At 48.8% G+C, this 13,585-nt stretch overlaps 1 protein-coding gene across 5 annotated transcripts in view; it reads left to right on the top strand.

Moving 5' to 3' along the window:
- The window catches only part of PTK2B (protein tyrosine kinase 2 beta), a 122,841-nt gene that overhangs the window by 104,176 nt on the left and 5,080 nt on the right, over positions 1 to 13,585 (top strand). For 4 of the 5 annotated variants that reach the window (XM_047717514.1, XM_047717510.1, XM_047717512.1 and 1 more), the window contains 9 exons: positions 1,026 to 1,126; positions 1,320 to 1,409; positions 2,233 to 2,437; positions 5,089 to 5,197; positions 6,471 to 6,536; positions 7,822 to 7,947; positions 12,541 to 12,687; positions 12,896 to 12,931; positions 13,299 to 13,323. In XM_047717514.1, coding sequence (XP_047573470.1) covers positions 1,026 to 1,126; positions 1,320 to 1,409; positions 2,233 to 2,437; positions 5,089 to 5,197; positions 6,471 to 6,536; positions 7,822 to 7,947; positions 12,541 to 12,687; positions 12,896 to 12,931; positions 13,299 to 13,323 — 905 coding nt within the window. The remainder of the gene's footprint in view (positions 1 to 1,025; positions 1,127 to 1,319; positions 1,410 to 2,232; positions 2,438 to 5,088; positions 5,198 to 6,470; positions 6,537 to 7,821; positions 7,948 to 12,540; positions 12,688 to 12,895; positions 12,932 to 13,298; positions 13,324 to 13,585) is intronic. The other variant, XM_047717515.1, reaches the window with a different exon arrangement.

The following is a 13,585-nucleotide window of genomic DNA, read 5'->3' as shown; positions in this document are numbered from 1 at the left end:
CACCAGGGACATGGGATATGTGACCTTGTGGGCGATACTAGCAAAGCCGTGGGTGGGGATATAAATGTTCATTCATTCATCCCAGTCACTCATTCAGCACATCTGGAACTTCTATCCTGTGTTTCCAAGTGCTGTCTTCAGCTCTGGGATCAAGTCGTAGTCAAAACAGACCCAAACTCCCTTTCCTTATGGAGCTTACTTCTAGCATCGGGGTAAAATTTGAGATATAAACAGTCATGAGGGGAAGGTGGTTGGATAATCTGTTTTCCTTGTTTATTTGGGTAAAGTTGCCTTGCTCTGAAGTCAGCTTTTTCAGTAACAAAGACAAATGATAGGGAATGGAACCTGCCTGTGAGAAGGGAGCTGACGAACCTGGGGTTAGAAATGATGCCAGGAACATGAGGTAAACTGAGTCAGTGAGCACTTCCCCAGAGAGGGGTGAGAGCTCAGCTCTGGATTTAGGCTGCCTGAGTTGACCCCAACCCCTGCCCCCACCCCTGAGGAACCTACTGGACAATCTCCTTCAGCTCTCTGTGCTCCCGTCTCCTCTTCTGTGGGAGTCTGAGGGTCTCTCATGTCACAAGGCAGAGTGTGTAAAGTATCTGGGTGATCCTGACCATCCTAGTGCCCCCTGGAGGGTTTCTGGGAGCTGTTGCTCTTGGCCATGACAGAAGCCTACAGTCCAGTGGAGTTGCAGAAGCAGGCGAGAATAGTGACTGGGAAAGTTGTTGGGGCTGTCCCTTGAAGAATCAGCAGGGTGACAGCATGCCTGGCAGAGGGGAGGATACAGCCCACAGGGTAAGCATGTGGAGCGAGCCCTGGGAACCTGAAGTTGGCTTCACATTGGAGAAGGGGTGATGGGAGTTAGAGCTCCCCCAGGGAGGTGCGAGGAGGTGGCCTGGGGCAGGGGGACCTGGACGGCCAGCCCAGCCTCCTGGGGCCCTGGCCAGCACTCTTCTCCTTTATTTCTCTGTCCATTTGTCTGTCAGAACAAAACATTCTGAGCCTTCGCATCTCTCTCCCAGGGACATCGCCGTCCGAAACATCCTGGTGGCCTCCACTGAGTGTGTGAAGCTGGGGGACTTTGGCCTTTCCCGGTACATTGAGGATGAGGAGTATTACAAAGGTGAGGGATGTTCAGCCGAAGACCTGTCCCTGGAGGGGTCGCTGCAGCCTCACCCCACCCCACAAAGAAAGAAGAAAACACTACAGTTGGTCAAGCCCAGGCCAAGAGTCTCTGGAGAATAGGCTGTAATTCTGGATAATTCCGGATCTTTCTTCGCTAAATAACCCCTGTGAATCTCTTTGCCCACCCAAAGCCTCTGTGACCCGTCTCCCCATCAAGTGGATGTCCCCTGAGTCCATCAACTTCCGCCGCTTTACAACAGCCAGTGACGTCTGGATGTTTGGTGAGTGGAATTTCCCGAGAGCATTGGAAAGAGTTCTGATTCTGGAACCCACCCCTCAATGGCAAGGGTTCTGTTTTGCTCTAGCCACTGCTCAGTGCTAGTCCCGGAAGTAGGGGGCTGGTGGTGAGTTGGGGACAACATGGGATAAGGGCCTGCCTGAGCAGTATTGGTTAATCTTCCTGGCAAAGGCTCCTGAGGGGGGCATGCTTTCCAGCAACCAGTCCTGGGGACTGACGTGGGGTCCCCCACCCTAGAGGGGATCAAACTCTGAGGTTGGTTCTGAGAAGGAGGCATAGGAATAGATGACAGGTGCTAGATGGACAGCCCCTTATAGAACACACAGCCATGTAGATTACACCCCTCAGTTCTCCACAGCCAGCCCAATAAAAATTCATTATTATTATACCCATTTTCCAGATAAGGACACTGAGGCTCAGGCAAGCCAGGGGCTTGTGAAGGCAGCAAGTTATTGGTGCTAGGCTTCAAACCCCAGCTTTCCCATGGTCTTCACTCCCTCTTGAGGGAAGGCACTGGTGGTCCCAACAACATGCCTTTGACAGCCCTTCCTCCTCATCACACAAAACCTAACAGCTCCATGTGGAAGGGGTCTAGGGAGGGGAACCTCTATTCACTTGCAGATGCAGGTGATGGGTCCCTCAGTGGACCCCCCCACCGAAGTGGGCAAGTCCCCAGGGATGGTAGGGGTGAAGGCTGGAGAACTCAAGAGGTCCCTGGCAGGGTTTTCACCGGGGAGGGTGGGCTGGCGTCTCCAAGCAGGTGTCCTCCCCAGTGCGGGTCCTGAGCCCTCTCTTCCTGCCCTCAGCTGTCTGCATGTGGGAGATCCTGAGCTTTGGCAAGCAGCCCTTCTTCTGGCTAGAGAACAAGGACGTCATCGGGGTGCTCGAGAAGGGGGACCGGCTGCCCAAGCCCGACCTCTGCCCACCTATCCTCTACACCCTCATGACTCGCTGTTGGGACTACGACCCCAGTGAGCGGCCCCGCTTCACTGAGCTCGTGTGCAACCTCAGGTGACCATGGAGCAGGGGTGGGGGGCTGCCAGCACCAGGACCCCAGGCAGCAAGTCTCCTCTCCCACTGCTTTTAGGGTCTTACAACAAGCGTATGTCCCTGAAAGGGAGGCAGTTGGTGTCCTTGTGGCCACCATAACAATGGGAGAATTCAGGCTCAGAACTGTGGCTGTGACGGGGTGGGGGTATGGGCCTTGCACCGGAACCTCCCCTCTGACCAACACAAAGCCATGTGTCCCAGTGGAACTGGCTGGTCCTCCCAGCAGAAGCACGGTACCCTGCGTGTCACAGAGGCTCAGCGGCTCAGTCAGAGGACAGGGGATTGAAACCGAGCTCACTGTCACATAAGAACACACAGACAGCGAGCCTGCATAAGCCTCACCATCTTGGTATCTGTCAACCTGGAGCTCAAGGTGTTGCTCCTAGTATGCACTCCAGAAATATTTTTCAGGTTAGAGCCCAAAGTCTAAAGCAGACTTTCACCGATGTGCCTGTGCTCTTTCCACAGAGATTGGGGGTGTGCCTTCCAGGAGGGCCAGCTCGGGCGTGGGACCCGAATTCCCAGCAGGACCCTTGAGCCTCTGTGCCTTTCTTTGATCCTTCCTCCCAGATAGCAGGGAAGGGGTGATTGATGTTTGACCATTAAGACAGCGACCCAGGGGTCACCTCTCCCTTCTGAATGAAACATTGGCAGCCTGAAGTTCTGATGTTTCATCCAAGAGCCATTGTTCTCTCCTGGGTGCTGTCAGATCACATTTTAGACAGTCCCCCTCTTTCCTTGGTGGCTTACATGCCAACAGCTCCTCCTCGGGTGGTCTGACTTTCTTTTGGCCTCCTTTAGGGCAGGAATCAACAAACTTTTTCTGTAAAGGGCTGCTAGTAAATATTTGGGGTTTTGCAAGCCATATATGGTCTCTTGTTAAAACGACTCAACTCTGCTGCTACAAGTTAAGAAACATCCATAGACAATACATCAACCAATGCGTGTGTTGCTGGGTTTCAGTAGGACTATTTAGGACTATTTGGGGCAACAAAATTTGAATTTTATATAATGTTCGCATGTCATGAAATTTCTTCTTTTCATTTTCTTCAATCGTTAAGAAAATGTAAAACAATACTCTTAGTTTGGAGCTACATAAAAATAGGCAGAGGGCTGGATTTGGCCTATGGGCAATAGTTTGCTGACCCCTGCATTAGGGAATCGAGTGCTTATTCAATGTTAAAAACACTAACTTTAAACATTGCAGTCAATGTGTTGGCATTTTTTAGAGAAAGAAAAGAGTCCCTGGCAACTGCTTTGCAGGGAGGTACCCCAAGGGGCAAGCTGGAACTGGCCACGCTGGGGCAGTGAGAATGATACTGAATGTGCTTGTGGAGCCAGGGTTCCAACACAGTCTGCAAGGCTTCCAGCTTAGAAGACCTCTCTGTTCCTGTCTATCCCTTTGTTGGCCCCCGATTAACTCTAGTCTCATCTTTGGTCCTTTGTATGGGAAATTTGAGAAGCTAAAGTGTTCCAGGAAAAGTATTTGAAAGATGTAATTTGAAAGGGCCGAAGCTCTGGGGTGCTAAGGGGGAAGAGGGGGACCTTAATTCATTCAAGGGGCTTAAGAAACATGGGGAGTTGTGATAGGTGTTTGTCTGTGGGCTGAGAAGGATGCCCATTTAGAGGGGCCAGACCAGCCCCCACCATGGATGGAGTTAGGAGCAGGCTTTCTGTGTAATTGTAAAGATATCCAAAGACCCCCAAGGAGCCCAGGATATCCCCCTCAAGCTATAGCCTGGCAGTCCTCCATTAGAGCTAAGACGGGATTTGATGAGTATTTCCTAATCATGTAGGCATAAGAAGGGCCCTTTTAATATCAAACTTTGAAAATTCCTCCCTGTGACAATAGTTACCTTTTCAGAATTCATTGACTGGAAAAATGTATTAAGCTATATAGTGACTTTTTTATATGATGTACAGTGTAATTCATGTACACTTGAAAATCTGACACAAATATCGTATGTTCGGTAGCATAAAATATTTGGTCCACAGACAATGAATACATGTGAATACAATACAGACTATGAGCAGGTGAATTCAGGGACCCCCTGTGATCATTCCAGAGTCCTCTAGGGTCTATGATTCCCAAGGTGGGAAACATTGGATTGAATAAGAAAGGCAAGAAGCACATAAATAGCTAACCCCGGGATTTGAATCCACAACCATTACTCATTAGTACACATGAGGAATGTGTTGGTGGGTGGTTTAATGAAAAATAGGAGATGCAGAACACAGGCCTTGGTCATGAAGTTGGCTGGGATTTCAGTTATCTCCATAGGGGGATGGTGCCAATAGCAGGCACAGGAAGGCAAGATGCATGGGGAGGTGGTGGGGGACACACTTACACTACCCTGTAGGACTGACTCTCCAAGGACTTTTTCCCCACCATAGATCCATTCCTGTGATTCTCCCAACTTCACTGTTGGGGAAGCAGCCTCAGGGTCCATCTTTTAGCCTTGTCAGGGGGGTCTCCCCAGCCACTCTTCCAAGGAGACAGAAATGGGACCCAGCGGTCCTTCTTTGGGCCTCTCTAGGCTTCAGAGGAAGGAGTACAGAAAAGAGGCTCCAGGAGCATCTTTAACTTTGTTCCTGACCTGACTCCTTGGCAGTGACATTTATCAGATGGAGAAGGACATCGCCATAGAGCAGGAGAGGAATGCTCGCTTTCGACCTCCCAAAATCTTGGAGCCCACAGCCTACCAGGAACCCCCACCCAAGGTAAGCCAACCCCGGGTCTCAAGGATCCTATGAATCAAGCAGAGCTGGGCCTCCATGTGGCCCCCTCCCGGCCTGACTATGGAACTTCTCCCTCTTCCTCCAACAAAGGCAGGATATGTTCCTGTGGTCCTTTTGGCCCTCAACCCAACTGTCCTTCAACATTAAATTCAGGCCCCATCACCTGGGTGCCCTGGCAGGTGTGATCTGAGGCCCCAAGAGAGCAGACCCCTCAGAGGGCAGCTAGGGCAGGGAATCACCCTGAAAACTCTTCCCTTGAGGATCTGGAACACTTTTCTTTCTGGTGTTTTTCACGAACAAATTAGATGTCCCTGAGGGCACATGAATGGGGAGTGTCCCACAATCCCTTATGTCCAGCCTCTATGTCCACACCCTCCCCGGCATCTCTGGACTCAGAATCCAGTGCCCTGCTACCATGCCATTAGGTGGGTGGGACCATATCCATATTAGGGAGCTCATACTGCCATAACAAAATCCCATAGACTGAGTGTGGAGGCTGGGAAGTCCAAGATCAAGGCACTGGCAGATTCATTGTCTGGGAGGACTATCTTCTTGGCTTGCAGATGGCCACCTTCCAACTGTGTCTTAGCACAGCAGAGAGATCAAGGGCTCTGGTGTCTCTTCGTATAAGAACACTGATCCCATCATGAGGGCCCCAGCCCCATAACCTCATCTAACCCTAATTATCTGACAAAGGTCCTACCTCCATATGCCATCACACTAAGGGTTAGGGCTTCAACATACAAATCTGGGAGGCGGGGATACCCAGACAGTCCATAACAAATTCCTATCTGCTCCAAGGCCTTTTCTCACTATCCCTCCTTGCTTGGCATGCCCTGATCCTTCCCTCAGTCTGGGCCCACCTCAGTTTTCACCTCCTCCACGAAGCCTCTACACATGCCTGAGCCCTCGGTGACTTGTTACCTCTGGAAGTACCTCTGGAAGTTACCTCTTGAGAGCTGATTTGACAGGTGTTCTCATATCTAAGGAGGTTACACACCAAAGATCAGTAAACCCCTCCATTGGTGATGTCCCCCAGGAAGCCAGAGAGACTGGTTTCTTGTACCTTCTCATCACTCAGCATATAATGGGTGCTCAGTAAGTGAATGCAAATGATTTCAATGATCACTTTACCCCTCATCTCTCCTTCATTCTGAATAAGCCTGACCTGTGTCCAACCCAGGATTCCCCTCGGTGAGCTATGCTCACTCAAGGAGAGAGCATGGCCTGACTCATCTCTCTGTTTTCTCTCCAGCCCAGCCGGCCCAAGTACAGACCCCCTCCACAGACCAACCTTCTGGCTCCCAAGCTGCAGTTCCAGGTAAACATGTGACCAGAGGGCTGGGAAAGTTTGGGGCCATTCCTCATCTCAGACCTTCCTGAATTTCCATTCTTGTGCCTTTGAGGACTAGCAATGACCTGCTTGGGTTATGGAGATGGCCTGCATTGACTCTTTCTTGGTACCTACAAGCCAATTTGAACTCAGAGTGCCCAGAGAGCAAAAAAATCAAAATGTAATTCTACCAGGCTGTCCTCAGCTAAGACTCAACTTAAGCTCAGTCCATCTGTCCATAGTGTTTGTTGCTTCGTGTGCCTGCCTATAGCTACTTCTCTATGCCAAAGGCCTTCCTGGCCCCCCACCCAGAGCAGAGCTTTCTGAGAAGGAATTTCAGGCAGCTGGGGACAGTTGATGTTCTCCAGAGAATGGAGCTGCTCCCCATGGAGACTTTAGGCAGGACCCAGATGGCCAGAAGCTGAAAACAAGTTTCCATCAGAGCTTTCCTTGTGCCTCCATCGTTACCAACCATGGAATCTTCCCAAGATGTTGGTCCCTATCTGAGAATGTCTCTGTCTTGTGTCTCTGTCCTGCATCTCAGTCATATGGAGCCAAGGCCCATCTCTTTTCCCTTACAACCCTCAGTTCAGAGTCAGTGTTCAACAGTGGAGCATCTCAACCAACAGACACAATGTCTGTTCATCTGGTACTCCTTATGGAAAGGTGGTGTCCCATGGTCATATATTTCTCAAGGAAATGCTCCAGTACCAAAATAAGGCTAACCAAGAACTAAGAGCTAAATCCTTGTGTGTATGAAGAAGAAAACCTTGATGCAGAAGATAGAAGCAATATTCCTAAGAAGAATCATACCTTTCTATGATGTTTAAAACAGTGATTAAATACAAACACACACACATTTCTGTGAGCTAATCATATCTGCCAGTTTGCAACATGCTTATGAAATGGAACCCCTTTCTGAAGAGTCCTGATGGACAAGACATGGACTCAGTGGGTCAGTAATGTATGTGGACCCCATTGTATGCAGAGCTTCATCTGGATGGCTGTCAGATGAATGAGAGGCCACAGGACCCACAGGCCCCTACAGGGGCTGCGCTGACTCCCAGCCAAGAGTCATGTGTGTCGCTGTGCCGTGTCTCCCAAACGAGACCAATGAAACACCCACATCACATTCTTTGTGAGCTCCTGAAGAGCAAGTGCTATGTCTCCAGTGGTGCCCATTATTTTTTCTCTGTGCTCATGTTTGTGGCAGCTAATTGTCCACCTTCTTGTCTTGTCCCTGTGCTGGTGCTTCTTTGCTTCTCCTGAATAGGTCCCTGAGGGTCTGTGTGCCAGCTCACCTACGCTCACCAGCCCTATGGAGTATCCATCTCCCGTAAACTCGCTGCATACCCCACCTCTCCACCGGCACAATGTCTTCAAGCGCCACAGCATGCGGGTAAGAGGGCTCTGCATGCTGGGTCCTAGGCCGAACTCAGGAGGCTGCTAGAGGGAGGTGTCTGGGACACCAGGTACCCCACATCCTCCAGCTCAGCAGCCCACCAGGAGGCTCTGTAACTTCCTCTCCTTTGCAAACGCATTGGAAGTTGGGGGTCACATCAAGCTGTGCTCCCAAGGACACTGGTTGGACCTGGACCTTCCCTGTCCATACTTTGGTGCTATGTTTCCTGGGGGGGTAGTGTGGCAGCTCGTGGGCAGAGGGCAACCAAGCTTGATGGTGCCAGAGAATAAAAGATCCTGGAGGCTCTGCCCAGTTCTGCCCTTCCTGCCTCATTGTTTCGGTTGCTAAATGTCTCCACAGTCAAAGGAAGGGTTTCCTTGTGACTGGACTCCTGCTGCTATTGTAAAAGCTGATGTTGTGTGGGAAGGAGCTTTGGGGCTAGTGTGGGGCTAAGCCACTCTTCCCAGTCATGTCTTTGTGTAACTGCCAGTGAGGCCCTGAGTACTTCATGGACTAGCTTCTCATTGTCAAGTTTTGGGGCGGGGGGAGGAAGGCAGCTTTTCTTGTAAAAAAGATACCTACTTGTCGCTTCTCAGCACCCATCTTCTCTTTCAAGGGAGCACCCATCTTTCTTTCATGCCAGTGGTCATCTGGCATGAATATCTGATATACTTTACTAAACTGAGTCTTGATATGCGCCAAAACAAACCAAAGGCATTATTTTAGTTCTAACTCTAAATATATAATATATATTTATATGTATATAAATATATATAACTCTAATATACTAACTCTAGTATATATGCATGATATTTCAGGCTCAGTATACAGGCTCTAAAAGCTTTTGGAAAACTCCATGTTTATTATAAAAGATTTGAAAAATATGGGAAAGTTGTGTTGATATATTCTGTACCATTATTTTTAATTTAGTAAAATTTTGAAATGCGTAAGGTAACTTTGAATTCTAGGCAGTGAGATCTATTGTGGGCTAAAATTTCCCCTAACCTAGATCATTTTCCTCTTTCAAATTAATTTAACCAATTTATATCTTAACATATACTTAACAATAATAAAACTGCATTTTAAAGTACACACTATAATTTAGGCAACATGCACTTCCTCCACCTTCCTGTCCTTGACTCTGTTCGTAATTGAGTTTTAGTGAGTTTTGCTTTAAAATGTGTCCTTTTAGAAAAAAGCAATTTTGCACATTTCCAGGGTGGCACTGCCTTTGTCTAATCCCTGCTTCACCATAAGACTTTGTTCAGTTCCATAAAGACATACTGTGCAGCAGGAAAAAAGGATCTTTTGTGTCAGGGATTTAGAAGTACTTGTCGTAAGGAAGGTCTGCCTAAAAGAATATAATGAATGTTTCTTTAAGTAAACAAAAAAAAAGGTAAAAAATATAAAATCCATTTTATGATGTACATCAGAAAGACTGAGAAAACCTCTTTCAGGTAAAATGCTGAGGAAAGGTATAATAGGCTTCCTACAAAGTATCTGAAAACATTTAACAAAAATCAGAAATGGTTTCCCCACAAAAACAATTTTTCTGCTGACTGACTCTCTTGCCTGACTCATCTGGGAATCTGGCATTCCACACAAGAGTCAGGATGGCAGCAATCTCCCTCTTGAAGACCTCACAACTGAGGTTTAAAATAATAATAAAATTTAGTGAACGACCTTGTGCAGGAATGCTTTTCCCGGGCACTGTCCTAGGTGCTGAAGAGAGAACAATGAGGTTCTGCTTTCAGAGAGCTTCAGGCAGCTAGAAGGAAAAGGGCAGGTTCACACTCACCTGTAGTGCAAGCCGTAGAGCTGTGAGTGGCACACAGAGGTAATACGAAGGTGCGATGGGAGTTCAGAAAGAAGAATAGCTCTTTCTAGCTTCTGTTTTTTCAGCAGGGCCTCAAAAGATGGGGAAGATTTGGACAGGAAGAAACTGGGGTATAGGGGATAAAAGAGGCAGAGGCATTAGTAGGAGCCAAGACTGAGTGACGGGAAACCACAGGGCAAGTGTAGGAGCTGTTTGGCTAGCAGGATGCATTTGGAGGTGGAAATAGAGCTGGCAAGATGGGAGAGGGATACTCAAATTACGGAAGGAGTCACAGCTTGCGAGAGTCATTTTAAGACACCACAGAAAGTCGATTCCTTTTTAAAGTGACCGACAATCTAAGTATGCATTGCCTGATAAGAATATCTGAGGTAACTTATAGACAAGTAAGCCCTAAAGTGATCAATTTTTTAAAGTCTTAATTTCTCCTTGAGTTTTAATATGAAATTGTAAGACATAGGAAAACATTCCCCACCCAATACGTGTTAAAATATCTGGTGAGATGGTGATCGGGCCTGGGGCATCCTAGACAGTTGAGTAGCAGGAATTTTCCTTTAACACTTACAAAGCAATACAGTGTTTTCTTTTCTTTTCTTTTTTAAAGATTTTATTTATTTATTTATTTATTTATTTATTTATTTATTTATTTGACAGAGACAGAGAGACAGTGAGAGAGGGAACACAAGCAGGAGGGAGTGGGAGAGAGAGTAGCAGGCTTCCTGTCAAGCAAAGAGCCCAATGCGGGGCTTGATCCCAGGACCCTGGGGCCAGGACCTGAGCCCAAGGCAGATGCTTAGTGACTGAGCCACCCAGGTGCCCCATATCAGTGTTTTCTTGAGTCTAATAACTTCTTCTACCAGTGTTTAATCTTCTCAGTCTGGTCTAGTCTCACCTGGAGATTCCTAGCTCGGTATTCAGAATATTTGACCCTTAGTTCTCGTGTGTCACCATTTGTCAGTAGCCGTACCGTTGTGTCTGGAGGTTGTCGACATTCAGCACCAGGTATTTCTAACCCTCAAACGCCCTCATTTGGGAGCATCAGCCTCTGGGAAATATATCTTGTTCTATAAATTCTATGGTTGTAAAAGACTCTTATGTCCTGCAACTTTTTTTTTTTTTAAATAAGATCTAACTCAGTAGCCTTCAGCTGAGAAGATCTTGCCTCCAAGAGGACATTTGCTGAAGTCTGGAGACATTTTGTTACAACTGGAGAGATACTAAAAGCCTCTGTTTGTGGACCTGCTGCTGAGTATCCTACAATTTACAGGAAATCTCCCCCAATACAGAATGATCGGGCCCCACGTGTTCATGGTGCTGAGGCTGAGAAACCTGGTCTAACTGTTGCTTTCTTCACCCCATGAGAACAGGGACGTTGCATATTTTGCCATCAGTGCCCTCCCAGCATCCAGCCCTATGCCTGCCACATGGTAGCTGCTAAGAAGTAGGTGTTGAACAGAGTAACAAAGAATATTTCAGCAAGAAATCTAACTTGTGGGGGGGGGGGGCGGGGTGTATTGTTAGAAATCGAGAGCCGTGATTGAAGCTCAGTGAGCACTAGGCAAAACAGCCCAATATAACTAATTTGGAACGGTGTTGTTATAGTCAAGTGTGTTTTAAAGGGTTTGGTGGGGAAAATCTTTTTTAGAGGCTTGGCAGAGATTATGGCTTGCTAAAGTAGAGAGAGAATAATTTTTAGCATTCTGTGCTAGTGACTTGTATGTAAAATGCCCATTTTAAAAGCAAGGATCTGAAGAGGCTGCTGGTCTGGATGTCACAGAAGGGTCCTGCCCCTGACAAAGGTCACCCAGGGCTTTATGCCATCTAAAGAATGACAACAGCCCTCTTGAGTCCAGGAGGCCAAGGTGATCGTGTGCGGCAGAAAAAAAAAGCCAGAGTTTGAAGGGACAAGCAGATACTGATATAAATGAACTCTGGGGAAGACTAAGGGAAAGGAGGAGTAAGAAAACATGTAACACCTTCTGTTTCAGAATCCCCAGAGGAAACTATAGCTCCAGAGCCCTTCAAATGAGTTAAAAGGAGGGTTAAGTTAAATAAAGCTAGGGAAGGCGAGTGTATACTGCACATCTATAGATCCATATGGCTTTAAATTTCATTCTTCACTCTGCTCTTAGCTTATGCATTTCTTTTAGCCTTTGGTTCAATCACGGACGCTCCTACTAGCTTAATAAAGAGTACGTTTTCATAAAAAGGCTCCATCACATGGGTGCGTGCTGTCGCCCCTTCCCTCAGCCTGCATCCCATCCCTCCGTGGACAGCTCTGCGGGATGGCACACCAGGAGGCTAGAGGGAGCACCGCGCTCCTCAATGCTCCTAGACACCCTACCGCGGAGTTGCGGTGGTGATAAGCACCCCAGGCTTTCCAGGGGGCTGGCTTTGCGTTTTTAAATGTATGAAGTGACCATAACCATGACGTGCCAACTGAGAAAATACTGTTAGGGCAGGAATTTGAAAATGAAATCGTAGGAGCAGATCCTGGAATGGCTTAAATACGATGCATATCCAATGCTGTGCTCTTGGGTTTGACACGACACTGCGGTATGGCCACGTGCTCAGGGCTGGGGGACCCTGTAACCGTCTGCGTACAGGGCTGCGGATTTTGGAACAAACCTCACGAGAAACCAAGCGGCCCATGGAAGCCGAGGCCCATGGCTCCCCATCCTCTTTGCAGGAGTGCCCACCTGGGTCTGGGCCCTGGACTCATCGTGTCCTCTCCTCTCTCCCCACGGTCCTCTCAGGAGGAGGACTTCATCCGACCCAGTAGCCGAGAGGAGGCCCAGCAGCTGTGGGAGGCTGAGAGACTCAAGATGCGGCAGATCCTGGACAAGCAGCAGAAGCAGATGGTGGAAGATTACCAGTGGCTGAGGCAGGAGGAGAAATCCTTGGTGAGCAGACCTGAGCTGTTGGGTACGACGGGACCCCACTCTGCAGCACTGCCCAGCACTGTGTGGTAAAAGTGCTTGAATGGGAGAGATGTCCACACCACTGTGTCCTCTTGTGTCCCCAGTTGATGAGAGGGAATGCTCTCCGTGCATCCTTCAGGTTTTCAGTTCTAAAATCCTAAGTCATTTGCTTTGATTTCCTCCCCTTCAGGACCCCATGGTGTACATGAATGACAAGTCCCCGCTGGTGAGTCATCGGGAAAGACCTCTGCCTTAAAGTCAAGGCCTGGGAAGGCGTTGGAGACAGCGGGACCCCAGTGTGGGGGGGCCCTGCCTGCCCATTCCTTCCCTTTTTGCCTCTCCTCCGGGAGCTCGACTTCTCCCTTTGCTTTTAGCTCCACGAAGCTCTGCTCCTGGTTCCTGAGCTCCTGCTGGATCTCCAGCCATAGCGCATGCCCCCTCTGCCACAGGGCCCTTCAGGCTCTGAGACGGGGGTGCCTCACTGGCCCCCTGACCTCCAAGTGCGCAGCTGAGGGTGTGGGGAACAGGTCAGGGTGGGGAGCGGGGTGCCTCCAGAGGCGGGCCGGTGACAAGTTCTCTTTCCTGCCTTCCAGACCCCAGAGAAGGAGACCGGCTACAGTAAGTGTCTGGGCCCTCCCTTTTAGTGGGAGCTTCCCCTTGACCTCTTGTGCTGAACTCACTTGTTGCCTACCGCAGAGGCCGCAGCGTCTGTTAGCCGTTTTCAGAAACTCTGCCTGTTCCAGTTCAGAGGGTGCAGGGAGGGCCCTTTTGGGAAAGGATAGCTACCCTCTGCTCCGTCTGCCACCCCCGCCCTCTCCCTCCCTCCGCCTGTCTCGCTCATCTCTCCCTCTTGCCTGGTCCACAGCCCTTGCCTCAGTGT

The sequence above is a fragment of the Lutra lutra genome, chromosome 2, assembly GCF_902655055.1.
Source record: "Lutra lutra chromosome 2, mLutLut1.2, whole genome shotgun sequence".
NCBI lineage: Eukaryota > Metazoa > Chordata > Mammalia > Carnivora > Mustelidae > Lutra > Lutra lutra.
This window is presented reverse-complemented; position numbering and strand designations above follow the sequence as displayed.